The sequence below is a fragment of the Pristis pectinata genome, chromosome 24 (assembly GCF_009764475.1).
Source record: "Pristis pectinata isolate sPriPec2 chromosome 24, sPriPec2.1.pri, whole genome shotgun sequence".
NCBI classification, from domain to species: Eukaryota; Metazoa; Chordata; class Chondrichthyes; order Rhinopristiformes; family Pristidae; genus Pristis; species Pristis pectinata.
Genome location: NC_067428.1, coordinates 1,632,639 through 1,658,110, shown reverse-complemented (window position 1 = coordinate 1,658,110; position 25,472 = coordinate 1,632,639). Strand labels below are relative to the sequence as shown.

General features: G+C 44.2%; 1 protein-coding gene across 4 annotated transcripts in view; it reads left to right on the top strand.

The window, feature by feature from the left end:
* LOC127582631 (DNA-binding protein RFX2-like) overlaps positions 1-25,472 on the top strand; it is a 113,524-nt gene that overhangs the window by 76,245 nt on the left and 11,807 nt on the right. For all 4 annotated transcript variants that reach the window (XM_052038098.1, XM_052038097.1, XM_052038095.1 and 1 more), the window contains 10 exons: positions 1,041-1,115; positions 3,040-3,221; positions 3,806-3,925; positions 5,828-5,952; positions 9,762-9,880; positions 10,490-10,602; positions 13,123-13,274; positions 14,215-14,312; positions 16,170-16,319; positions 22,940-23,148. In XM_052038098.1, coding sequence (XP_051894058.1) covers positions 1,041-1,115; positions 3,040-3,221; positions 3,806-3,925; positions 5,828-5,952; positions 9,762-9,880; positions 10,490-10,602; positions 13,123-13,274; positions 14,215-14,312; positions 16,170-16,319; positions 22,940-23,148 — 1,343 coding nt within the window. The remainder of the gene's footprint in view (positions 1-1,040; positions 1,116-3,039; positions 3,222-3,805; positions 3,926-5,827; positions 5,953-9,761; positions 9,881-10,489; positions 10,603-13,122; positions 13,275-14,214; positions 14,313-16,169; positions 16,320-22,939; positions 23,149-25,472) is intronic.

The following is a 25,472-nucleotide window of genomic DNA, read 5'->3' as shown; positions in this document are numbered from 1 at the left end:
CTCTGGATTTCTAACTGGGTAACATACCTGTTGTGCCTCCCACCTTACCCACTGCACTGTAACATCATTCACAAAGATCAGGGACCAGATTTAAAAGGAAACATTTTACGTACTTCCCTCTGGATGTACATACATCTTCATGTTTTTCACTTTCCCATTAATTAATCCTCCTGCCAAAATGCTTTAATTTCTCTGCATTACATTTTATTCCACATCTGTTTGCCCAGTTCTAGAAGCTGCCTTTGTTCTCCTGAAGTCCTCTGCTTCCTACCAGTTCACCAGGATCCTGGCCTTTGTAGTGTTTGATATTGCAGCTTATTTATCTGATTCTCATCTTTTAAGTAAATGGGTATGCAAAGAGATGTAATTATAGTACAGGCACATTATTATTTAAAATCGCCCCTTGTCTGAAGACCATTTGTTGGCCACCTCATTTTCTACTCTTGCTGTCATATTACTCTAATACAGGGTTCCCTTTCTTAAAGATGGTCACCTCATGGCATCTGAGGTTACAACTTGTCCTCGTTCTCAGATGTGGGAGATAAAGCCCTGAATTTGTGCCTGAAATTCCTCTCAGTCAAGTTTAGAACTTAAGCAGGAGTATTGTCTGCTTCAGACGCCCTGTTAATTTTTCAATTGATCTGGGGTGGTAGTAAGGCTGAGGAATGGATTTAAGGACACCTGCATGAAACACAGTCCCTCAGTTGAAGTGTGCTACCTATGTTGATAAACTCCCCTCCATTCTTGGCTCTTGGCTGGGTAGACCCTTGGGAGTTTGGGCCACAGATGGTCTGGAAAGGGCTGAAGAATCCACTCATGTCTTACGTTCTTTCAACGCACCATCTGTTCTTTAGGGCAACAATAAAATCAATATTTTTCCTCAAAGAAGGATTTCATTGTCAATCCTGGATAGTTTTAAAATGTAATTTATGCATTTTACTTCTGTTACACATTTTGTCAGTCAGAATAAAGGCAAAGTAGATGGTTAATTACGTTGATCTTGTGCAATTTCATCTGAAACGTTATGTTTGCCCCACTAGATTGAAATGGCAATTGAAAACCTCCAGAAATCTGAAGGGATCACAGCTCATAAAAGCACTCTGCTGAACAGCCATGTGAGTATCTCCATTAACAGTTTTCCTATCAACCCTCCAATAAATTATTATCCTAGTCCTCTTGGGATTTTTTATATCTCCCGTGGTTCATAATCTATATCAGTGATGGTAGGGTCAAGTGCAATGTTTGCTGACGATACAAAGCTACATAGCAAGTCACCTGCATCACAAGGCTTCGGGGAGACACGGACAGGTTGAGTGAATAGGCAAGGACACAGCTGATGGAATATAATGTGGAAAAACATGTGGTTGTTCACTTTGGTAGAAAAAAAGGTGGAGTATTTTATAACTGGATGAGACTGAAGGCAGTAGGTGTTCAGAGGGACCAATCATTGAAAGTTAACATACAGCTACAGCAAGCAGCTATGAAGGCAAATGGAACTTTGGCTTTATTCCAGGAGTATGACAATAAAGACCACTTACTGAATTATATTGGTAGGTCCGCATCACTGCATAATATGTGCAGATATAGTCTCCTTATCTAAGGAAGGATAAAGTTGTGATGGAGAGAATGAAGGTTCACCAGATTGCTGAGATTGACCTTTGTCATATGAGGAGCGATTGAGTAGCTTGGGCCACGGAGAATGAGCAGTGATCTTACTGAAACGTACAAAATTCTTCTGGGGCTTGACGCAGTGGATGCAGGGATATCAAAAATAGGGGTCAAAGTCTGATGGTAAGCGGTCAGCTATTCAGAATTGAGACAAGAAGAAATTCCTTCACCCAGGAAGTCGTGAATCTTTGGAGGTTTCTATCAAAGTGGTGTCTCAGGCAGATGGATCCTAACAGCCAAATGTGACTGTTGCTTCTGGTATGAATGAAACCTGTAATGGGTTTTCACTGTGACTCTCAACATAGTGCACTGACAGGTCAACCCTCACACAGACATCATAAAGTCCCTCGGTAGGTCTGTTGACGTTTTGGAGTGGTTGCAGTCAAGAAGGGTGAGTTTTTGTTTGGCAGAATTGTTTCTTCAAATATTGTTCCCATCTGCCAATGTTATGAAACAAGTGCCAATGCAAAATCCCCTAAAGGGAATTGGTATTGGTTTATTATTGTCACTTGTACCGAGGTACAGTGAAAAACTTGACTTACATACCATTTGTACAGATACCGTTAGCCAGAGGGTGGTGAATTTGTGGAACTCCTTGCTACGTACAGCAGTGGAGGCCAGTTCAAGGAGGAGATAAATAGATATCTGAATAGTCAGGATATCAAGGGATATGGGGATAAGGCTGGAAATTGGGATTAGAATAGGTTTTTTTTTTCTCCCCCATTCCCCATTTCTCATTTCTTTTTTCCCTTTTCCTTGGAGCAGACTCGATGGGCCGAATGGCCTGCTTCTGCTCCCTTGTCTTGTGATCTTGTGATCAATTCATTACACGGTGAATTGAGGTAGTACAAGCTAAAACAATACAGAATGCAGAGTAAAGTGTCACAGCTACAGAGAAAGTGCAGTGCAGGTAGACAATAAGGTGCAAGGTCATAACGAGGTAGATTGTGAGGTGAAGAGTCCATCTTATCATACTAGGGAGCCGTTCAATAGTCTTATAACAGCGGGGTCTCTGCAAATTTTTCTCTATATGATACATGAGTGGAAATTTACATCAAAGTAGCTAATGTTATTTAAAAGATTACGTACTCTCCAAGACAAATCATCTCAATTTCCCCATGCAAACATCTGAGTGTGTATCTCTTTCTTGATTCCCATGTGATTTGAACTAGGAAAGCTTGCTGAAAGTGGGTTTTAGAGAAAACACTTGTTAATGCAGTACCAGTCAATGCTTTCAATGTTTATCATGTAATTCTTAGCTTTGTGACCTCAGGTGTTACTTTGAGCTGACAAGTAACCCGGGTATATAGAAGTTGGTTTAGGCTAATTTTACAGCTTGGATGAGTGACACGTGTCTTCTGTTCAACACAGCTTCAGTGGCTTCTCGATAATTATGAGACTGCTGAAGGAGTTAGTCTCCCACGGAGCTCCCTCTACAACCATTACCTGCGCCATTGCCAAGAACAGAAGCTTGATCCTGTCAATGCAGCTTCCTTTGGCAAACTAATTCGTTCCGTCTTCATGGGGCTGAGGACCAGAAGACTGGGAACAAGGTCAGCAAATTGCACATCTATAAATCTGAGTCAGCATTGCATTCTTCTTGTACCCCAGTCTCCAGCGAAACTCTGCCAAGGCATTGTTGCTAAGATAGGAGTTGTTCTAAACATTTTCCTTGAGCTAATAAAATGGCCATTTGTTACACTTATTGCAAGATATACAGTTGTTTTTAGTTCTTTCTAAAGTTCAAACTCTTGCACTTTGAAACTCAAATTTAAAAGCTGAAATGATGCAGTGCTTTCACAATTCAATAAATTTAAAAGACTTAAAGTATAATTATACCACTGCAGAGAAGTCTAGTAATGTGCACGGTTAAAATATGGGAATGAGAATCAATAATTGGGAGTTTGTGAGAGTACATCCTTCTGAGGAATCTTATTTCTGTTTTTCTGTCTCCTTGATTGAAACCCAATTACTTCTATTGCACTGACAACAGAAATCTATCAAAGACAAAAATTAAACATTTTTTGCTGGTTTTCTATTGCTAAGAAGTAATCCCTGTCATTATTTTTGTTATTGTTGGCAGTACTTACTTTTTATTCAGCTATCTGTAGGTTTAGATCACTTTGCTGTGTTGCAGGGGAAATTCCAAGTATCACTACTACGGGATACGTCTAAAGCCAGATTCGCCTTTAAACCGTTTACAGGAGGACATGCAGTACATGGCGATGCGACAGCAACCAGTACATCAGAAGCAAAGGTATGATACCAGCCTCTCACCTCTCACTCAGGAGCCCCAGAGATCCAGTGACCATGGACCTCAACAAAGTTTGCAACCCTGGCACAGATTGCTCAGCGCAAGAGTCAAGACATCAACTGAGGACCGGTGTCCTCAACCAAGAGCCACTGTGACCCAGAGGGCACAATCCTTAGTCAAGGCATGATCCCAACATATAACTATACAATCCTTACCCTGGTGATCCAGTGCTCACAATCCTCAGCAATGGTGTACTCCCCACATTCCCTGGCTGATGCCCACTTTTCACCCCACTCTGAAGGGTCCAGACAACAATCTCAGAATTCCCCTGTTGTTCAATAAAAGTCAAAACTGAATATCCCCTGCGACATGAACTATCCAACCCATACCCAGGGTCCACCTTAGCCAGGGGTCCACTCTCCATGTCAGGATGCAATCCCAGAGCTCCCTTACCTGATAAATCATCTGACCCATACTGTGGAACCCTAGCATTCAGCTACCTGGACTGCATGGTAGCACCTTCATTAATGTAACATCCAAGGTTCAAGATAAAAGATGAGTTGGAGGGTTTCAGGGTTGAATGTTATTGATGATCAACTGTTGATACAATCACAATGCTTATGAAGTTAGTACTTTTGATCATAACTTTCAATGATACTGATCAGAACTGACTCAATAAACCCGTGCCTTTTGTATTTGAAATGAAATTGACCTTTAGTTAAGGAAGTAAACAGATTGAAATTTCTTTCAGAAGCCATTTATGAAAAAATTATGTATGAAAATCAATAAAGATTGCCACTGAGTTTGAAGCAAATGCTTCCTGGTGACACCCAGAGTGGTCACACCAAGTGATTCTAAACAGTGTGCTTCCTAAATGGAGAAATAAGGAGAATTCTGGTCAATAGAATTTGGTGTAAAAGAGAAAAGACATGCTAGCACTGTGGATTAACCAGTAGTTTATAAAATTAGCTCCCTGCTCTTATGTTCTGTGCCCCAGCTAATGAATTCAAGTATGCTGTATGCCTTCTTCACCACCTTATCTACCTGCGCTGCTACCTAGAGTGACCCTGGACTTGTACACCAAGGTCCCTTTGTTCTTCACTACTCCCTAAGGCCATGCCATCATTGTGTATGTCCTCGCATTATTAGTCATCCCAAAATGCACCACCTCATATTTCTTAGGATTAAATTCCATCTGCCATTGTTTTACCCATCTCACCAGGAGAACAATATTATGAGCCTGATTAACCATCCTCACTGTCAACAACATCACTAATTTTCTTGTCATGTATCAATTAACAAATCATACCTCCAACTTCATGTCCAAATCATTAATATATTTTACCAACAATCAGGGTCCCAACATCAATCCCTATGGTACACCACTGGTCATAGGCTTCTAGTCACAAAAACAACTTTTCACATTCACCCTTTGCCTCCAGTTTAGATCAAGTTTTCCAACTTGCCCTGGATCCCATGGGCTCTAACCTTTTAAGCCAGTCTTCCATGTGGGACCTTGTCATAGGCATTACTGAAGTCCATGCACACAGTTTGTTTCCCTTGGAATTTAGAAGGCTATAGACTGATTTGAATGAAGTTTTATTTAAGATATGAAGAAGAATTGATTGCATGGATAGTGTGAGTCCATTTCCACTGGTCTAAGAGTTTCAGGAGTGAAGGAAGGAAAAATTCTGCAGTCATGGCAGTTGATGCTGGAACATTGTTAATTTTAGAGCCTTGATCTTTGTCAGCGGACTTGGCGGAATATGGCAGGTACATGGAGTCTGCTCACAGATCAGCTGTAATTTCATTGAACAGAGGAATTGGAGTAGGACCCTATTCCACTATCAGCATTTCTGATTCTTCCAAATCGTTTTCTTTTTAAGTTTTGTGTTTTATCTTTAGGTTTAAACCTATGCAAAAATTGGATGGTGTGGGAGACAATATGCCTGGAAATGGACAGCATGCAACTCCAGCCACCCCAGAGCAATCTGTGGCTGCACAGAGCCAACATCACCAGCAATTTCTGGGTCAGTCTGTTCTTCTTCTTCAGGAGGTTCCAAGGGGAGCTAATCCTCTGCAGGTTAACTGAGGAACTGTAAGGGCAAAAAGACCCTAATGGGTGTTATCTACAGGCCTCCGAACGGTGGCATGGATATTGGGTGCAAGCTGAATAGTGAGTTAATGTTGGCATGTGGCAAGGGTAATGTCACAGTAGTTATGGGGGATTTCAATATGCAAGTGGACTGGGAAAATCAAGCTGGTACTGGACCCCAGGAAAGGGAGTTTATAGAGTGCCTCCGGGATGCATTCTTGGAGCAGCTGGTACGAGAGCCGACCAGGGAGAGGGCTATTCTGGATTTAGTGCTGTGTAATGAGCAGGATTTGGTAAGAGAACTCGAAGTGAAGGAGCCATTGGGAGGTAGTGACCATAACATGATAAGTTTTTATCTGCAATTGGAGAGGGAAAAGGGCAAATCAGAAGGGTCAATTTTGCAGTTGAACAAAGGAGACTATGGAGCCATGAGGGAGGAGCTGGCTAAAGTTGACTGGGCGGCATCCTAGCAGAATTGTCAGTGGAACAGCAATGGCAGGTATTCTTGGGAATAATGCACAAGGTGCAGGATCAGTTTATTCCCCAGAGAAGGAAAGACTCAAAGAGGGGAAAGGGGCCACCGTGGCTGACAAAGGAAGTCAGAGATAGCATTGTGTTAAAAAGGAAGAAGCATGGCAGAGCCAAGCTGAGTGGGAAGATAGAAGATTGGGAAATTTTTAACGTGTAGCAGAATTTAACTAAAAAGGTAATTCGGGAAGAAAAAATGAGGTGCGAAGGCAAGATAGCCAGGAATATTAAGGAGGATAGCAAAAGCTTTTTTAGGTATGTGAAAGGAAAGAAGTTAGTTAGGAACAATGTTGGGCCCTTGAAGACCGAATCGGGTGAAATTATTACGGGAAACAGGGAGATGGCAGTTGAATTTAATAAGTACTTTGGATCTGTCTTCACCGGGGAAGACGTAAGAAATCTCCCAGAGGTAAGGATGGACAAAAGGCAGAGGGTGACAGAAGAACTGAAGTGGATTGACATTAGGAAAGAAATGGTGATGGGTAGACTAATGGGGCTGAAGACTGACAAATCCCCAGGTTCAGATGGTCTGCATCCCAGGGTACTAAAGGAGGTGGCTCTAGAAATTGTGGATGCATTGGTGATCATTTTCCGATGTTCCTTAGATTTGGGGACAGTTCCTGAGGATTGGAGAATGGCTAATGTTATCCCACTTTTTAAGAAAGGAGGGAGGGAGAAAACGGGGAACTATCATCCAGTTAGCCTAACATCTGTGGTGGGGAAGATGCTAGAGTCCATTATTAAGGATGAAATAGCGGCATATTTGGATAGCAATGATAGGATTGGGTCGAGTCAACATGGATTTACCAAGGGCAAATCATGCTTGACTAATCTACTGGAGTTTTTTGAGGATATAACCAGGAAAATAGACGAGGGAGATTCAGTGGATGTTGTATACCTCGACTTTCAGAAGGCATTTGATAAAGTGCCGCACAGGAGATTGGTGGGTAAAATTAGGGCTCATGGAATTGGGGGGCGGGTATTAACATGGATAGAAAACTGGTTGGCGGATAGGAAACAAAGGGTAGGGGTGAATGGATGTTTCTCAGAATGGCAGGCCGTGACTAGTGGGGTGCCACAGGGCTCAGTGCTGGGACTGCAGCTGTTTACGATCTATGTTGATGATTTAGATGAAGGCATTGTGAATAACGTTAGCAAGTTTGCTGATGATACAAAGTTGGGTGGCAGTGCGACATGTGCAGAGGAAGTTAGGAGAATTCAAGGTGATTTGGATAGGTTGGGTAAGTGGGCAGATACTTGGCAGATAAAGTTTAATATGGATAAGTGTGAGGTTCTCCACTTTGGGAGCAGGAACAGGAAGGCAGATTATTATCTGAATGGTGTGGAGTTAGGTAAGGGGGAAATATAAAGGGATCTAGGAGTCCTTGTTCATCAGTCACTGAAAGTGAATGAGCAAGTGCAGCAGGCAGTGATGAAGGCTAATGGAATGTTGGTCTGTATCACAAGGGGAATTGAGTACAAAAGCAAAGAGATTCTTTTGCATTTGTACAGGGCCCTGGTGAGACCACTCCTGGAGTATTGTGTACAGTTTTGGTCTCCAGGGTTAAGGAAGGATATCCTGGCTATAGAGGGCGTGCAGCGTAGGTTTACGAGGTTAATTCCGGGGATGTTGGGACTGTCTTATGCTGAGAGGTTGGAGAGACTGGGATTGTACACGCTGGAATTGAGAAGATTGAGAGGGGATCTGATTGAAGCATACAGGATTATTAAGGGATTGGACAAGATAGAGACAGGAAATATGTTCCAGATGTTGGGGAAGTCCAGGACCAGGGGGCATGATTTAAGAATAAGGGCTAGGCCTTTTAGGACAGAGGTGAGGAAAAACTTCTTCTCCCAGAGGGTTGTGAATTTGTGGAATGCACTGCCTCAGAGGGCAGTGGAGGCCAATTCTCTGGGCACTTTCAAGAAGGAGCTAGATAGGTTTCTTATAGATAGGGGAATCAAGGGATATGGGGACAAGGCAGGAACAGGATATTGATTGTTGAGGATCAGCCATGATCTCAAAATGGTGGTGCAGACTCGAGGGGCCGAATGGTCTACTTCTGCTCCTATTGTCTATTGTCTATTGTTATTTGTGTCTTCAAGTTAAGTCTCTCTGTGGAATTGACTCTGCAGTGTCTCCAATATCTCACAAAGCATTTCTAGCTGACACAGTGTTGCACCATTACCAGAGGTTGCTCCACGTGTCCTTGGTAATGATTTATTATTGTCACCTGTACCAAGATAGAGTGAAAAACTTTGTTTTGCATGCCATCCGTACAGATCATTTCAAAACATCAGTACATTGAGGTCGTACAAAGGGAAAGCAAGAACAGAATGCAGTGCTACAGAGAGAGTGCCGTGCAGGCAGACAATAAGGTGCAAGGGCCACGACAAGGTAGATTGTGAGGTCAAGAGTCCATCTTTATCATACAAGAGGCCTGTTCAAGGGTCTTACAACAGCGGAATAGAAGCTGTCCTTGAGCCTGGTGGTGCGTGAAAGATGGGTTCTTTCACTGTGCTTTCAATGTGCTTTTGTCTCGGTTTACACAGAGATGTTGAAACAGGGTGAGAAGTACACTGGCACCGTAGGACTAGAGAGCCAGACCAAGATGAGGTTTGGGGTAAGAGGAACACTGTTGCAAGTGGTAGCAGCTGAGACCAGATGGGCAGCAAAATTTTGGGGGAAGGTGTGATTGGGCAGATTTTTTTAAAAGGCATAATGTTGATGAAACCATCCACAACAGAGGGATAGGGATATCTGATCCACTGGCTGAGTCCACAGCACGTGCTTTGGAGGAAAGGTGGTTGCCCGGGGCAGTGGTTAGTGAAGATGAACATTTGGGTTTCTGCTCACAAGGAGTAGTCCTGGTGGGCCTTTTGGAGGAATCTGAAAGAGATACAGAGGGCATATTTCGGAGCTAGGCAGACCCTGAGATGGTAGCAGAACAGGATGGTATAGGGCTGCTGAACGGTTTACATAAGGATTAATTTGGAGCTGTAGACGCCAAGCAATGACTTCTGATGAAAGGTCACTGACTGAGAACAGCGTCAAAGGACAAAACAGAAAAGTGACAAAGAAAAAAATGTAAAAAAGTATTGGGCTTGTGTCGACAGACGAAACCCAAAAAGAAATGGACATGGAAAATTAAAGTTACATTGGACTGCTCAATACAAAACTTACTTATATATTTGTTTAACTGTTGCTCCCATTAGATATGTCTCGTGCACTGCCAGAGTTCATTGATGCAGAGATTGGTGACTCTCCATTGCCAGAGAATATCACACTGAATGAAGTGAAGACATTGCAGCTTTTGTACAGGGAGCATTGTGAGGTGAGATGTTCTGGAAGGTGGTTGGGTGTGGGAGAGATGGATGGTTGAATTGAACATCACCTTATGCGACCATTTCACAAACAGAGCAGAAGCTGATTGTTGTGCTCCCCTGCTGTAATGTGCCTGCCTTGCTTTGAACATGTTGGGGTTCTGGTGAATCGTGCCTTAATTTATTCTTGAGTAATCTTGCATTCTTAGGTCATGTCATGTGGAGAATTGTTTCACTGACGATGGCATTTCTAGACCTGGGTGTCTCTGGTTCACTATTGGGAACTGGCTGTAATTCAGGCCTAACTTCTTATCTTCTCCAAAGCCAAAGAAAAGTTCCTACTTTTATCACAGCTTGCGTTATCTCATGTTATTTGTATGTATACTGTGGAAACAGTTTCATAATTAAAATGTCCATACTTAAAGTTTTGTTTATTTAATTTACAGTAAATTAGTTTCATCAAAACCCAAGGTAATGTCTTCCCAGTATTAGTAAAGTGGATGTTCTTAAAATTCTGCTTCCGCTTCTGCTCCACTCTATTGGTTTACTGTGGATTTTCCCAAATGGGGAGTTAATTTTTCCTGCACCCTGCTTCAACAGATAAATGGGTTCTCTTACAGGCAATGCTGGATGTTGTAATAAACCTTCAGTTTCACTATATTGAAAAACTTTGGCAAACATTTTGGCATTCATCTCCCTCGCCAAATGATGGTGCTTCTGTCACCTCAGTCAGGTAAGAAAATTACAAACCTTCTCAACAATGCACTCATTATTGGACGACAGTGAAAGAACCCATCTTTCAACTGTAAAGTCCTTATGTAGAGCTCATCCATTGGAAATGCAGGTATGTAAATCTTCGTGTGCTGCCTATGATTATCCTCTAATTTTAATGATTATGTAATTTATTTAATGATTTTAATAATATTTAATAATTAATTTATATTGACTGATTGGATGGCCATGAATTGCAGTAGGTGATTATGCACAGCTGGGTGGGACTGTGGGACAGAAGGGTTTGCAGTTTCTGTCAGTGGTTTGCAGCTTCTATCAGTGGTGGGTGGGTGTGCCTTGCTTGTTTTTTATCTGGCTGATGGCTGTTTGCCCTTGCAGCACAGACATGGGGCCACTGCTGAATTGCTTATAATTAGTTTGCATACGCTCGAGATGTATGGTCCTCATCCCACAACCTCTTGCACCAAACACTCATTGCAGTGTCGTCAGGATGTTGTTGAGCCAGAAAACATTGAATCGAAAACTTTGAATTTAAAGTATTTCAGGTTGCTCAGGGCTGATGCTTCAGTGTGATTAGTGATACAGTCCTGGCTGAAAGAAGATTCATCCAGTCTTTGAAGAAGGACATTATGCAATAATTTTGAGTTCTTACTGTGGCCGATTGTCGCTATTTATGGGGCATTGATACAATATGCCATTTGTCCAGAACCAGTGAGCGGTTTCAAGTTCCATTGTTCCCCAAAGGTAAATGGCTGGAAGCTACCTGCAGCTTAAAAGGCAAGGTAAGAGGTGGGCCAGCTCCAGTTTTGTGTGAGGTCCTCCCAGGAGCAATACTCCTTGGCACATGTGGCCAAGATTTTGTGTACTGTAAAAGGCCTTGCACACAAAAACATGTACAAAGTCCTGGTAAAGGAAAACAGGTCACGGGGTCCTGAGGGGGAAAGTGAGAGCCCTTGGGCAGGTGGATGAGAAGGGGCCGACATGGGGGCAGGATGTCAAAGGTCTGGGTACATGAAGAGGTTGCAGGTTATCAGTAATGTGATGTGGTGCAGGTGGTTTTACAACAGTGAAATTGTGAAACAGTGAAACGGCCACATTAACGGGGAACATGGAGGGTGAATGTAGGAGTGAACAGAAAAATTCTTAAAGCAATACCTCCCTAACAGCTGGCATTTATTGTACATCCCTGATTGTCCCTGAACTCAGGAGGCAGCTAAGAATTAACGACGTTGGTGGGTCTAGAGTCACATGTAGTCTGGGCTGGGTATGGATGGCAGCTTCGTTCCTTGAAGAATATGGTGAAACAGATGGATTTTCACAACACCGAGAGTTTCATGGTTACTGTTATTGATGCGAGATTTTATTTTATCACAGTGTAACCTTGATATAACTCGTGTGTTGGGGGACAAATTTAACACCAAATCACAAGCGAAACTAACTCCCAGGTTTCCACAGAACCATAGAACAATGCAGCACAATACAGGCCCTTCGGCCCACCATGTTGTGCCGACCTTTAAAGCATGCCTAAGACTACCTATCCCCTTCCTCCCACATATCCCCCTATTTTAAATTCCTCCATATGCTTACCTAACAATCTCTTGAACTTGACCAACGTATCTGCCTCCACCACCACCCCAGGCAGCGCATTCCATGCCCCAACCAGTCTCTGGGTGAAAAACCCCCCTCTGATATCTGCCTTGCATTTCCCACCCATTACCTTAAAGCCATGCCCTCTTGTATTGAGCATTGGTGCCCTGGGAAAGAGGCGCTGGCTGTCCGCTCTATCTATTCCTCTTAATATTTTGTATACCTCTATCATGTCTCCCCTCATCCTTCTTCTCTCCAATGAGTAAAGCCCTAGCTCCCTTAGTCTCTCCTCATAATCCATACTCTCCAATCCAGGCAGCATCCTAGTAAATCTCCTCTGCACCCTTTCCAACGTTTCCTAGGTTTCCACCTATGAAGACCTGATAATACCTGTGGTGTACCTGAAATCGTGATCTAGCGAGATTGCACCATACTTATTCAGCTGCCACTGTGCTATTTCAACTCGTGTCCCTGCATCAATGCAGTTACTAGTTCAGTAACCCAACCATTATCCTCACATTCCCAGATTTTATCACCTGCTCCTGTGTGCCCTATGATGTTTACGGGGCTTGGAGGCACAAATGAATTTTGAAATGAGATGTCAAATTTCACATTGCATGCTTTGCCATCATTGCAAATGTTAGCAGTCTGTGAGTTTATTCATGTCATTGCACAGAGGACCAGCAACAAATTTTGGAAATGGCATGTGCCATGTACAAAGGACCTGCAGTTGTATTTTACTTCAAACTCCAATGTATAGCACACAAAATCATTGAGTTATGTGGAAGTGTTTCCCAGGGATATTACATGTCACAGCCATCCCTGAACTTGCAGCAGAGTGAAAATATTAAGGGATAAGTCCACACAACAACACATGGCACACTTTCTACCTGCTGCATTGGTTATGAAGTGCTTTGTGTTTCTCATTATATAGCGAGGAGGAGAGTGAGGCTGTTTTCCCCAAAGATAAACTCATCAGTCTCTGTAAGTTCGAGCCCATCATTAAGTGGATGCGAAATTGCGATCATGTGCTGTACCAGGCGCTGGTGGAAATTCTCATTCCTGATGTTCTGCGGCCTGTCCCTAGTAAGTAGCTTGTAACTATCTCTCTTTCCTTCAGTATTTTTGCATTAAAATGCTTACCCAAGGAGTTGACACACATAATTCCTTCTTTTCGGATGGGTGTCACTGATGAGTGTCATGGAGCAACACAGCATCTGCAGTCTTTTGTGTCTCCATTTAGAATCATAGAGTTGTTATGCAAGAAGGAGGCCATTCAACCCTTTGAGTACATGATAGCTTTCTGTACAGCAATCCAATTAGTTCCATTTCCCTGGTTTTTCCCCAAAGCACTACAAATTATTTTCCCTCAAGTGCTTATTCAATTACCCTTATTGCATGTGTTTCTACCATTCTTGCAGGCAGTGAGTTTCACGTGATAACTGCATAAAGAAGATTTCCTTTATACTCCACCCCTCGCTTTGGTAGCCCTTTCCACTAAATCTGCGTTCTCCTCATCCTTGAACAGCTTCCTTTACGTTATCTATCAGGATCTTGTACCCTTCTATCAAATCTCTGCTCAGCCTCTTTCAGGAGGGACAATAACCCCAGCCTCTCCAGTCTAACTTTGTAATGGAAGCCCTTGTTGCCAAAGTCATTCTGTTAACTCTTTCATACACTCTTTCTAGTCTTTCTCATCCTTCCTATGGTGTGGTAATTAATATAGTGACTGCAGTATTTCAGTTCTAGTTTAACTCAGTACATGTGATAATAATAAACCAATTTACAATTTGCATACTGAAGAAATTCACTACCTTTTGGACATAAGTTAGTCTACTTATCTGAATGTAGATAAAAGCTAAAATCTCCCACCAAGACCATTCTGCCTTTGGTACATGCTGTTGATCTTTGCTTTTCAAACATTGTGTTACTTCACACCAAGGTCCCATGTGCAATTCACACTAGATTCATAAATCTTTCTGTATTTGCCATTAATTAATACCATTAATTCTTATCATTTCTGTAGGTGCTTTGACCCAAGCTATTCGGAATTTTGCCAAAAGTTTGGAGGGATGGCTGATGAGTGCAATGAGTGGTTTCCCTCAGCAGATGGTTCGGACAAAGGTGAAACTTTGTGATGATGTTTAATCCAACCTACTGCCCCTCAAACCATTCTCAAAGGTTCACCTGTCAGATTTTAGAGAGATTAACCAAATTCAATTGTTCAATTCTTGTATGATTTTTATTTTGAAAATACTTAATAGTATTTTTCCTAATTCTAGTTTTCTGTGATCAAGTTGGATGCTTTCCCTCTAAAAAAACAAGGGCAAAGTTTGAGAAAAATATAAGATTTCTTACATATGTTTGCAAGTTGTAGCAAGGCAAAGAATAAAAGAAGGGTGAAATCTAGGTCAGTAAGGGAAAAAAGTATTTTTTATTCATTTTTTAGCACCACTGATGAGGTCAGCATTTATTGTCCATCCCTCATTGCCCTCAAGAAGGTGGTGGTGAGTAGACTTCTTGAGTGGCCACAGCCCTTCTGGTGAAGGTACTCCCACAGTGCACAGGGAGTTCCAGGATTTAGACCCAGCGATGATAAAGGAATGTCTTGCTGGAGAACCTACAGGTGGTGGTGGTCACATCTTAAGGAGGCTTCTTGGTTTGGGAGGTCACAGGATTGGGAGCTGCTGTGGAGTGGACTCCTTGCACCTTTTGCTGCTGTACGCTTTTGTATTCTTCCGAATAGTTCTCTCTCTCTCACATAAAAGAGAATGCTAATGCTTTTCCAGTTTGTTAAGCTTCATGAGTTTTAGGTGTCCATCCATGAAAGGATTTAGCACACTTTTTGAGCTAATCTTGCAACATTCATGAGAACGTGGATTAGAAATCAGACACAACATTTTTGCAGATGATTTTTAACATTGGAAGCTCACTAAAAAATAATCCCAACAGCTGTTCAGACATGAGGAGTTAACATAGAACAGTAGATCCCACGATGTCTGTCCCGAACACAGTGCCGAATTAAGCTAATTCTCTTCTGCTTGTACTTGATCTATATCCCTCCATTCCCTGCAGATTAAATGTTAGATGCCTATCTAACAGCCACTGTCGTATCTGCTTCCACTGCCACCCTTGGCAGCCCATTCCAGTCACCCACCACTTTCTGCGTAAGTAAAAACTTGCCCTGCACAACTCTTCTAAACTATCCCCCTCTCACCTTAAATGCATGTTCTCTAGTACTTGACGTTTCTACCTGGAGAAAAGATTCTGACTGTTGGCTCTATCTGTGCCTCTCATAATTTTATAAACTTCCATCGGGTCTCCCCTTAGCATCCACTGCTCCAGAGAAAACAACCCAAGTTTGTCCAGTGTCTCCTTATAGTTCATACCCTCTAATCCAGGCAGCATCCTGGTGAACCTCTTCTACACCCTCTCCAAAGCCTCCACATCATTTCTGTATTGGGGTGACCAGAACTGCACACAATACTCCAAGTGCAGCCTAACCAAAGTTTTATACAGCTGCAACATGACTTCCTGACTCTTGTTCTCAATGCCCAGACCTATGAAGGCCAGCATGCTGTACACCTTCTTTCCTACCCTATCTATTTCCGTGGCCACTTTCAGCGATCTGTGGACTTAGGCCCCAAGATCCCTCTACCAAGTCACCGTGGATCCTGTGCATCTTAATCTTCTGGATCAGCTTTACTCAGTTGGACCACACATCTGCATTATGCTTTAATCAATAATGCAGATGTGTGGTCCAACTGAGTAAAGCTGATCCAGAAGATTAAGATCAGTCACCTTGGCTCCAAAGTGAGGCGCACATTTCCACTTATTTATGGCTGATGTCACTTCGCCATTGTTGGGAACTGTTTGTTTATTTGGAACAATGTTTTATCCAGTTGAGATGTTGGTGCTGTGAAATGTAATTGTGATCCTCCTTGAGCTCGACCTTGTTGACTGCTTTGTTTCCTTTTGAAGGTGGGAGTAGTTAGTGCCTTTGCCCAGACATTGCGCAGGTACACGTCCCTGAACCACCTTGCACAAGCTGCCAGAGCAGTCCTACAAAACACATCGCAGATCAACCAGATGCTCAGTGACCTCAACCGTGTTGACTTTGCCAATGTACAGGTGAGTTCTTCTGTGTGGATTATAACTTTGCACCATATCTTTGCGTTCTCTTTCCCCACCCCTCATCTCCAACCACAAATACCAATAGCCGTGGATTCCTTGGTCTTACCTGTCCAGCTGCCATGTCAGCCGTCTTCCTGCTCTGCTGCTGTTATCACCTGCCCCCTCACGCTGAGTTGCAGTTTCTTTCCCATTCACTCTTGTGAAATCCACCACTTGCTCCCTCAATCTCATCCCGTCATGCTCTTGATTGTTTAATTCCATGTTTAACACTTATGATTTCAAAGCTGTTTCCTTTACACTCTCCTTCAAGTACCTTCTCTTGGTCCTTCCCCTCATTCCATCCTGAAAATATTTTCATCCTTAGCCTCCCCTTCTTCTCTTGAGGCTCTTGACCGTACTTTCTTAGCTGTGCATTCATTGCTTCACAGACTCCCTGCTTCAATTCTTTCATTTTAACATTTTCAAAGTACTAGAAGCACCCTTCATAAGTAATGTCCTCTAGTGTCCTCTCAACCTCGATAGTTTTTGAGTGACCATGCTGTTTATTGTCTAGTTTCCATGTTGTAATTGAATTTGGCTACTCTGAAACCTGTTTATTCCACCAGTTCCTGCAGACACCTTCAGAGGATTTATCATCCACAGACGTCTCCTCTTTCTCGTCCACCAGCTACCACAACACCAGCTTCCCTTCGTGTGCAAGTGATGTCCAAACTACCTTTTGTCCAATCACTCAATCTATCTTTATCCCGTTGCACAATGACCTCACCACATGCCCTTCCACCTATTTTCATATCGTCAGCGAACTTGGAAACCTCACATTTTGTTTCCTCCTCCAGGGTCATTAGTGTAAGTAGCAAACAGTTGATAAGATAAGATCTTTATCAGTCACATGTACATCGAAACACACAGTAAAATGCACCTTTTGCGCAGAGTGTTCTGGGGGCAGCCCGCAAGTGTCGCCATGTTTCCAGCGCCAACATAGCATGCCCACAACTTCCTAACCCGTACGTCTTTGGAATGTGGGAGGAAACCGGAGCACCCGGAGGAAACTCACGCAGACACGGGGAGAACGTACAAGCTCCTTACAGACAGTGGTGGGAATTGAACCCAGGTCACTGGCACTGAGGCCAAGAACTGATCCCTGGATACTCCACTAACAACATTCCTCCAGCCTTTAAGTGACTCATTTATTCCAAAACAGAGCTAATGTTTCAGGTTCTCAAGCTGACGCGGACGCTGCCTGACCTGCTGAGTGTTGCCAACATTTTCTGTCTTTATCCCCTGACCAAAAACTGTCTTTTGTCTGGTATTAAGTTGTTGATCATGTAAAACTTCCTCCAGCTTGACCTAGGAAGACTTGTAGCCTTCCATTATAGTTCTAGCCATTAGCTCATGATTCTACTTCCCAGTCACTCAGTTACACTGACTCATGTGTGCCTCAATTTTGACTCGTGTGCTAGCCCATTAATTATGATCTCACCCTGACTGTTAGTTCCAGCCTGTTCAAAACTCAGCTGCCTGTATCCATTCATAGTTCCTGTACATATCTATACCTGATTAAGGGATAGAGTGATAAGTTAGCTCAAAGAGATAATAGTTTCTTGAAATATCAAAGTATAACTATATAAAGCAGACACACTTGTAATAGATGGAACATGGTGGCTAACCATTCATGGAAGCTGCTGCCATTTCTTCCTGGTCAACCTTGGTCAAGGTATTTGGTCAAGGCAAGCACAAGAGAAGCTGTTCTCTTTCTCTTCTCCTAGTATATCCTTAATTTCAGGGGCAACAAAGGCACCCAAGTCGATCACCAAATTGGATGCAGACACTGATCTTCCTGCTGCCTGGCCGGGAGCCTGCACAGTGGGTGTTTGGGAGGAAAGAGGTGCCCTGGGTCAGAATACACATTGTTCTTCCTTCAGCTGCTGAACTCCATACACGTCTTCATGGGGGTTAATAGCTTAGCTGTATTTGGGATATTTTAGATATTCCTTTTGCTCTCTGCAAAATATCTCTTGGCAAAGTTTGGATTTTAGAACAAAGCTGGAGAGCGCCTGGGATTCCTTACTGAGGCAACGAGCGTGGCCACTGGGTAAAATTCCCATCACAGATGTTGTCTGACTCTATGTGACCTCGGGGCCTATAAAAGATACCAGATGTTTTTGTTTTGTTTCATTATTTGAGTGAGGACGGCTGTGATTTATCTTTTGCTGTTTTCCTGTGGTTCTCCTAATCATTAATTAGGCTGAATTTGAATAATGAGATGGGTCAGCCTCTGACTACATATATATATATGAATAATGACTTTCTATGAAAGACCATTTTATTCATCCAGCTTGTCTCACGTAACTAGAAGCAGAAACAAGCTCCAATTCATCCAGGGCACTTCTGTGGTCATCTACACACCATGGCATATTTCAAATATGTAACAACAGGATTGCAGTTACAGTTGAACCTGATCCTACCTTTGACATCAAGACACTAGTTGACCAAGTGTGGCATCAAGGCCGTAGTAAGACTGGTTACTGATCATCAAAGTGAAAACATACCTCACACAAAGGAGGTATGACTCCAACCATTGGATTGTGGGTGTTGGAGGGCAATCATCTCAGGCCCAGGACATCACTGCCATTCCTAACCGCAGCAGGCTAAGTCTAAGCATTACTTCATCAATGATAAGATAAGATAAGATTTCTTTATTAGTCACATGTACATCGAAACACACAGTGAAATGCATCTTTTGTGTAGAGTGTTCTAGGGGCAGCCTGCAAGTGTCGCCACGCTTCCGGCGCCAACATAGCATGCCCACAACTTCCTAACCCGTATGTCTTTGGAATGTGGGAGGAAACCGGAGCACCCAGAGGAAACCCATGCAGACACATGGGGAGAACGTATAAATTCCTTACAGACAGCAGCCAGAATTGAACCCGGGTCGCTGGCGCTGTAGTAGCGTTACGCTAACCGCTACACTACCTTCCTTCCATCGTAAAGTCACGTGAGGATGCTGGCTGATGATTGCACAATGTTCAATTCCAACTCCTCAACGAATGAAGCAACCCATGCCTCATGCAGCAAAACCTGGACAACATTCAGGCATGTGCTGATTAGTGGCAAGTAACATTCAATGCATAAAAGTACCGGGCACTGACTCTCTCTAACACGGAGTCTAACCATCTACCCTTGACATTCAGTGAGATTACCTTCACTGAGTCCATCACCATCAGTTTCCTGAGGGTCATCACTGGCCAAAACTCAACTAGACCAGCTACATAAGTCCTGCAATCAGATCAGAGGCTGCAGTGAGTGGCTCACCTCCTGATACCCAGAGGTCCTCACCTTCTGACCCCCCCCACCACTTGCATGTCACTTGTCTGGATAAATGCAGTTTCAACAATCTCTAGAAGCTCCACACTATTCAGGAGAAAACAATCCACTGGATCAGCATCTCACTACCCCTCTCCATTCAGTCCTTCCTTCCCCCACCACCTGAGCACAGTGAGTGCAGTGTGTGCCACCCACAGAATGCAGTGCAGTTACCTGCCTGGGCTACTCTGACAGCACCTCCCAAATCCACAGTTTGTCTCACCGAGAAGGCCAAGGGCAGCAGGTACATGCTAGTCACACACCGTTCTGGGTTTGGAATTCACTGGCCTTCACTTTCATGGGTCTAAATGCTGGAACCTCCCTGACATCACTGTGGGACTATCTTCACCAGAGGACAGTAGCAATTCATGAAGTCAGATTATCACGACCTTCTCAAGAAAAAATAGGGGTGGGCAATAAATGTGGCCTTGTGGATGACACTGAGAGATGAACAAAAAAATGGGAGCAATTCTAAACAGACGAGAGAGTTCTGGGGTGGGTGTGCATTATTGTTAAAGTGACAGCAGGTTGAGAAAGTTGTTAAAGAAGTGTACACAGTCACAAGAACACATGAAAATAGGAGCAGGAGTAAACTTCTAGGCCCCTCAAGCCTGCCCTGCTATTCATTATGATCATGGCTGATCTATGCCGGCCTCAACTCCTCTTCTGTGCCACATCCCCATAACCCTCAATTCTTCAAATCTTTATCTTTCACCACCTTTAATACATGGAATGATCTTGCTTCCACCACCCTTTGGGGCAAAGAATTCCAGAGATTGATTAAGAGAAGAAATTTCTTCTCTGAGAAAACCAAGTTCCACACATGTCAATTTTAAATGCCTGGTCCCCACCTTACAACTGTATTCCCGAGTGTCCCATTAGTGAAAACATCCCAACATTCTACCCTGTCAAGCCCCCATAGAACCTTGTACATTTGAATAAGGTCAACCCCCATTCTTCTAAACTCCAAGGAATTACAGACCTGAACTGGCCAGCATCTCCTGACAGGACAACCCTCTCATCACGGGAACTAGCTTAGTGAATCTCCTTTGCACTGCCTCCAATTCAACTCTATCCTTTTGTCAGTAGGGGGACCAAAACTGTGCTCAGTATTCCAGCTGTGGCCTCACTAATGGCCTGTACAATTGTAACGACACCTTCCTATTCTGAAACTTCAAGCCCTTCAAAATAAACTACTTGTTGGTCCTGAAAACTAGATCCCTCTGAATTTCAGTCTTTTTGAGTCTCTCTCCATTTAGATCATAATCTGCCTTTTGATTCCTCTTACTGAAGTGCATGACCTCACACTTCCCTCCATTTACCAAGTTTTCACCCAATCACTATATATATCCCATCGCAGAATCACAATGCTCACATCACAGTGTGCCCTTCCACCTATTTTTGTATCATCTACGAACTTGGAAACCTCACATTTCACCCCCTCCTCTGGGTCATTAGTGTGAATAGTGAACAACTGAGGGACAAGAACTGATCCCTGCAGTACTCCACTAGTTACATCCCTCCAGCCTGAAAAGGAACCATTTATTCCAACTCTTATCTCTGAGGTGGCCAGGTTTAAATCCGTGCTGATACACTTCTGGGTATCCACTTGGCCACATATAATTTGTGATACATGTGTAATGGGTGATTCCTTCCACCTGTGTAATGGCTAGATGGACCATCCTACTGATGACAGAAGGCACCATAGACAGTTCTTGTCCCTGAGCCCTCTTGTATTTAGGTGTCATCCTTACAGTTAAAGACACACGTACCATTGAGTGAGGTTGCAATAAAGTGCAACGATTGCATACCCAGCAGATCAGGGATATGCTCTGCTTCCCCTGGTTCTTGGGTGTGCCTGCCTCAGCACCCTCCCTGTCTCGTGAGGTGGGCCCCTGGCAGTGTGCTGGGCCGGTCATCTCCTGCCATTGGTTGCTGTGATAGAGAATAATTGCGGGAGGTAGTTGGGAAGACGTGGTTGTTGCTGGTGTGGATGATTGTGTACAATCATCATGAAGTGGGTGCATGTGGCAGGAGTAACTGCGAGGGACAAAGTCATGGTCGCAGATTGTGGCGTGGTGAGTGTACTGGTGCAGGAATTAGTGTGAGGGTAACAATGGATGGGGCAGAACCAACCAGTGAATGGAATTGGTTGCTAAGCTGGGGTGAAGCAAGAGAGTTTCTTGATGAAAGTTGAGCAAACTAACATCGTCAGCTATTAACTCTTGAAGATTGTTCCCTCTTAGTGTGAGAACCTCCTCACTCCAGCCCTTCCGCTGTAATCTGGCCGCTCTGCTGCCCCAAGCCTTCTCCAGCTGTGGATTCCCAGCACCGCTACAGGTCCCACGGCTGGTGTGTGTGTGGCTCCTGCACTGGCACAGCTGCCTTTGTTACATGTGTGAAGGGGAATGTCCTAGAGCTGAGGAAGAAATAAAGAAGGGTAAGAGGGAGCAGGAAAGAGGCAAATGTAGAGAGGAGGAGCAGCAGAGATGAGGAAATGGGGTGGGGGAGATAGAGGTGTACAGAGAGATGGAGAGCAGAAGAGATATGCAGAGCAACAGAAGGAAAGGGTGAGACACAGAGAGCAGCACGAGGGGAGGGGGGGCAAGAAAGGCAGGTACAGCCTGTGTGTGTTCAGTTGAAGGGCCCGTTCCTCTGCTCGACTTCTCTCCGACTCACCATCAAAGATATGATATTTGAGAGTAGGGCCATGAGATGGGGAAGAACCAATATGTGTTGGTCCACACTGCAAGGGATGTCACTTCTGGCAGGCACTTTACTGGTAACGTCCTGCCAGTGACCTTGGAGTGTCTGTGTGGACCCCGGGCACATAGGACATGCCTCCTGTGGGTGATATTGTCAACCAACCTCTCCCGAAACCTCTGGAGCACACGCCCTGCCCTTCAGAAAAGCAAATAAAGCCAGTGGATAGTGATCAGCACTGTCCACTCGAGTGTTGGTTGTTTGTGTGCACGTGCCTTTAAGGACTGGCTGAAGAGGTCACAGCTGTGTGGCTAAGTGTCGGCAGCTGTGAGGAATTCAAAAGGAGCTGTTAAACACAACGTGTCGGTAAATGAGGGAACCAAAAACTATTTTTTAATCTGCACAATGGAATATCACAATCCTTCTGGGGCTTCCCAGCCATAGGGTGACAAGTAGAGAAACTTATATCCCAAAGCTTATCCTGGCTATAGTTTGGTCTAAAAGCATATTAACAAATTAATGTGCAATTGGGTTTGGTTTTGTTGTAACAGGAGCAAGCGTCATGGGTGTGTCAGTGTGAGGAGGGGATGGTGCAGCGACTGGAACAGGATTTTAAGCTGACTCTACAGCAGCAGAGCTCCCTGGATGAATGGGCGTCTTGGCTTGACAACGTCGTGAATCAGGTCCTGAAGCCCCATGAGGGCAGTCCTGGATTTCCCAAGGCTGCCCGGCAGTTCCTGCTAAAGTGGTCCTTCTACAGGTTTGTAGCTGCTTCATGCTGACAATTGTGCCCCTGCTGGCACTTCGTGCTACGCCAGTGGGAAGTAGCCCTGAGGTAGGTGAAGAATGGGCTGGACACCACTTGCTCTTGGGCAGAACCGTGACACGGTGATCGGGGGCAGAGGGGGATGGTTGACTGTTGCTTTTGCAGTTGGAACCTTTGGGGATTGCTGCAGGCCCCTTGTCATTTGTTTGTTATGTTAACGGTCAGGAGGTGAATGGGCAGGGCAGAACAGGGAGACCCGGGGGTACAGGTACATGGTTCCCTGAAAGTGGTGACACAGGTAGACCGGGTGGTGTAGGAGGTGTCTGGCATGTTTTACCTTCATTGGTCGGAGCTTTGAGTAGAGGAGTTGGGAGGTCATGTTATAACCGGGGAAGTCAGCGGTGAGACTTAAAATATTGTGTTCCGTTCTGGTCGCCCGGCTATAGGAAGGGTGTCATTAAGCTGGAGAGGGTGCAGAAAGGATTCACGATGATGTTGCCAGGACTGGAGGGCTTGAGTTACAAGGAGAGGCTGGACAGGCTGGTAAGATTTTCCCTGGCGTGAAGGAGGCTGAGGGATGACCTTACAGGTGATGAAGAGATTAGATAAGGTGGACGGTCACTGTCTTCTTCCCAGGATAGGGGAGTCTAAAACTAGAGGGGTAGGTCTAAGGTGAGAGGGGAAAGATTTAAAGGGGACCTTTAAGTTTTTCACACAGAGAGTGGTGGGTATATCTAACGAGCTGCCAGAGGCAGTGGTAGAGGTGGGTACTTTTACAATGTTTAAAAAACATTTGGACAGGTACATGGATAGGAAAGGTTTAGGGGATAGGGGCCAATTGTAGGCAAATGGGACTGGCTCAGGGAGACATCTTGGGTGGCATGGAGGAGCTGGGCCCAAGGGCCTGTTTCTGGGCTCTAACTCTGTCTGACTCTGGGGTTGGTTAGTAAGTTTGCAGATGACCCAAAGATTGGTCGTGTCATTGACAGTGAGGAGACTGTTCTTTGGCTCAGAATGATAATGATCAGTTGGTAACAGTGGCAGAGTGATGACAGATGGAATTTAATCCTGACAAATGTAAGGTGATGCATTTTGAGATTTTGTATCTCAATGAGCTAGGATATAACACAATGAGTGGTAAGATCCTAAGCAGTACTGAGGAACAGAGGGATCTTGGTGTGTACTAAAGAAGAAGGATCTTGCTAGACAAGACCAATGATCCCTGAAGATGCAGCACAGATAGGTCAGGTGGTTAGGAAGCCATACATGCTGCCTGCCTTCATTAGCTGGGGCACAGAATATGAGATATCCCAAAACATAAGGCCACAGCTGGAGGACTGCATGCAGTTCTGGTCACCACATTGTAGGAAGGATGTGACTGCAGAGGAGAGGATGCAGAGGAGATTGACCAGGAATTTGCCTGGGATGGAGTGTTTCAGTTATGTTCCATGGAGTGGAGGAGGCTGAGGGGAGATGTACAAAGTTATGAGAGACATTGACTGGGTAAACAGTAGGAAACTTTCCCCCAGGGTGTCCATTAGCAGAGGGCATGGGGTGAACACAAGGAGTGGAAGGTTTAGAGGAAACCTGAGGAAAATTTGTTTTCCACCCAGAGGGTGGTTGAACTCTGGAACACACTGCCTGAGAGGCTGGTGTGGGCAGAGACCATCATGGTGTTTGTAATATTTACATCAGCCTTTGACCCACCATGGTACAGAAGTCCACAGGTCAAGTGTTGGAAAATGGGATTAGTATTACATGATGGTCGACACAGTCAGGGTGGGCCGAAGGGCCTGTTCCCTTGCTCTATGATTCTATGGCAAGTAAAAGCCATAAGCCCTCTATATCTGAAAAAGATGTGAATGTTAGGATGTTGGGCTCTGTAGAGATGAGGCAGGAGGAGGACTGGGAGCTGCAGAATCCCAAGACCTGCCTGTCACACTGAACCCACGTGGTGCTCCAGGCAGGTTACAGCTGGATCACTCCACAGTGAGACTCCAGGGAGACAAGGAAAGCTTGGCAGCGTGGAGAACAGTGGGGCAGTGCCCAAATGGCAGGAGCTGGAGTCGCTAGGTTAATTCTTCAGCACTGAATGGTATTCGATATAGGGGAACATTGGTGTTAGTGACGCAAAATGAAATTGGAACAGTTAATTATGAAGATTACTTCAACTTAAATCCCAATTCAGGGCAGGGTTGGAAGACTGCAGGGGAGAGAGAAGGTGAGGAGAGCGAGGTGTGAGGAATGACAATGAGAAGACTGGGGGGAGTGGAGAGGGTCAGTAGCAGGGCAAGGCAGAGGGGGAGTGGGGTGCGCTA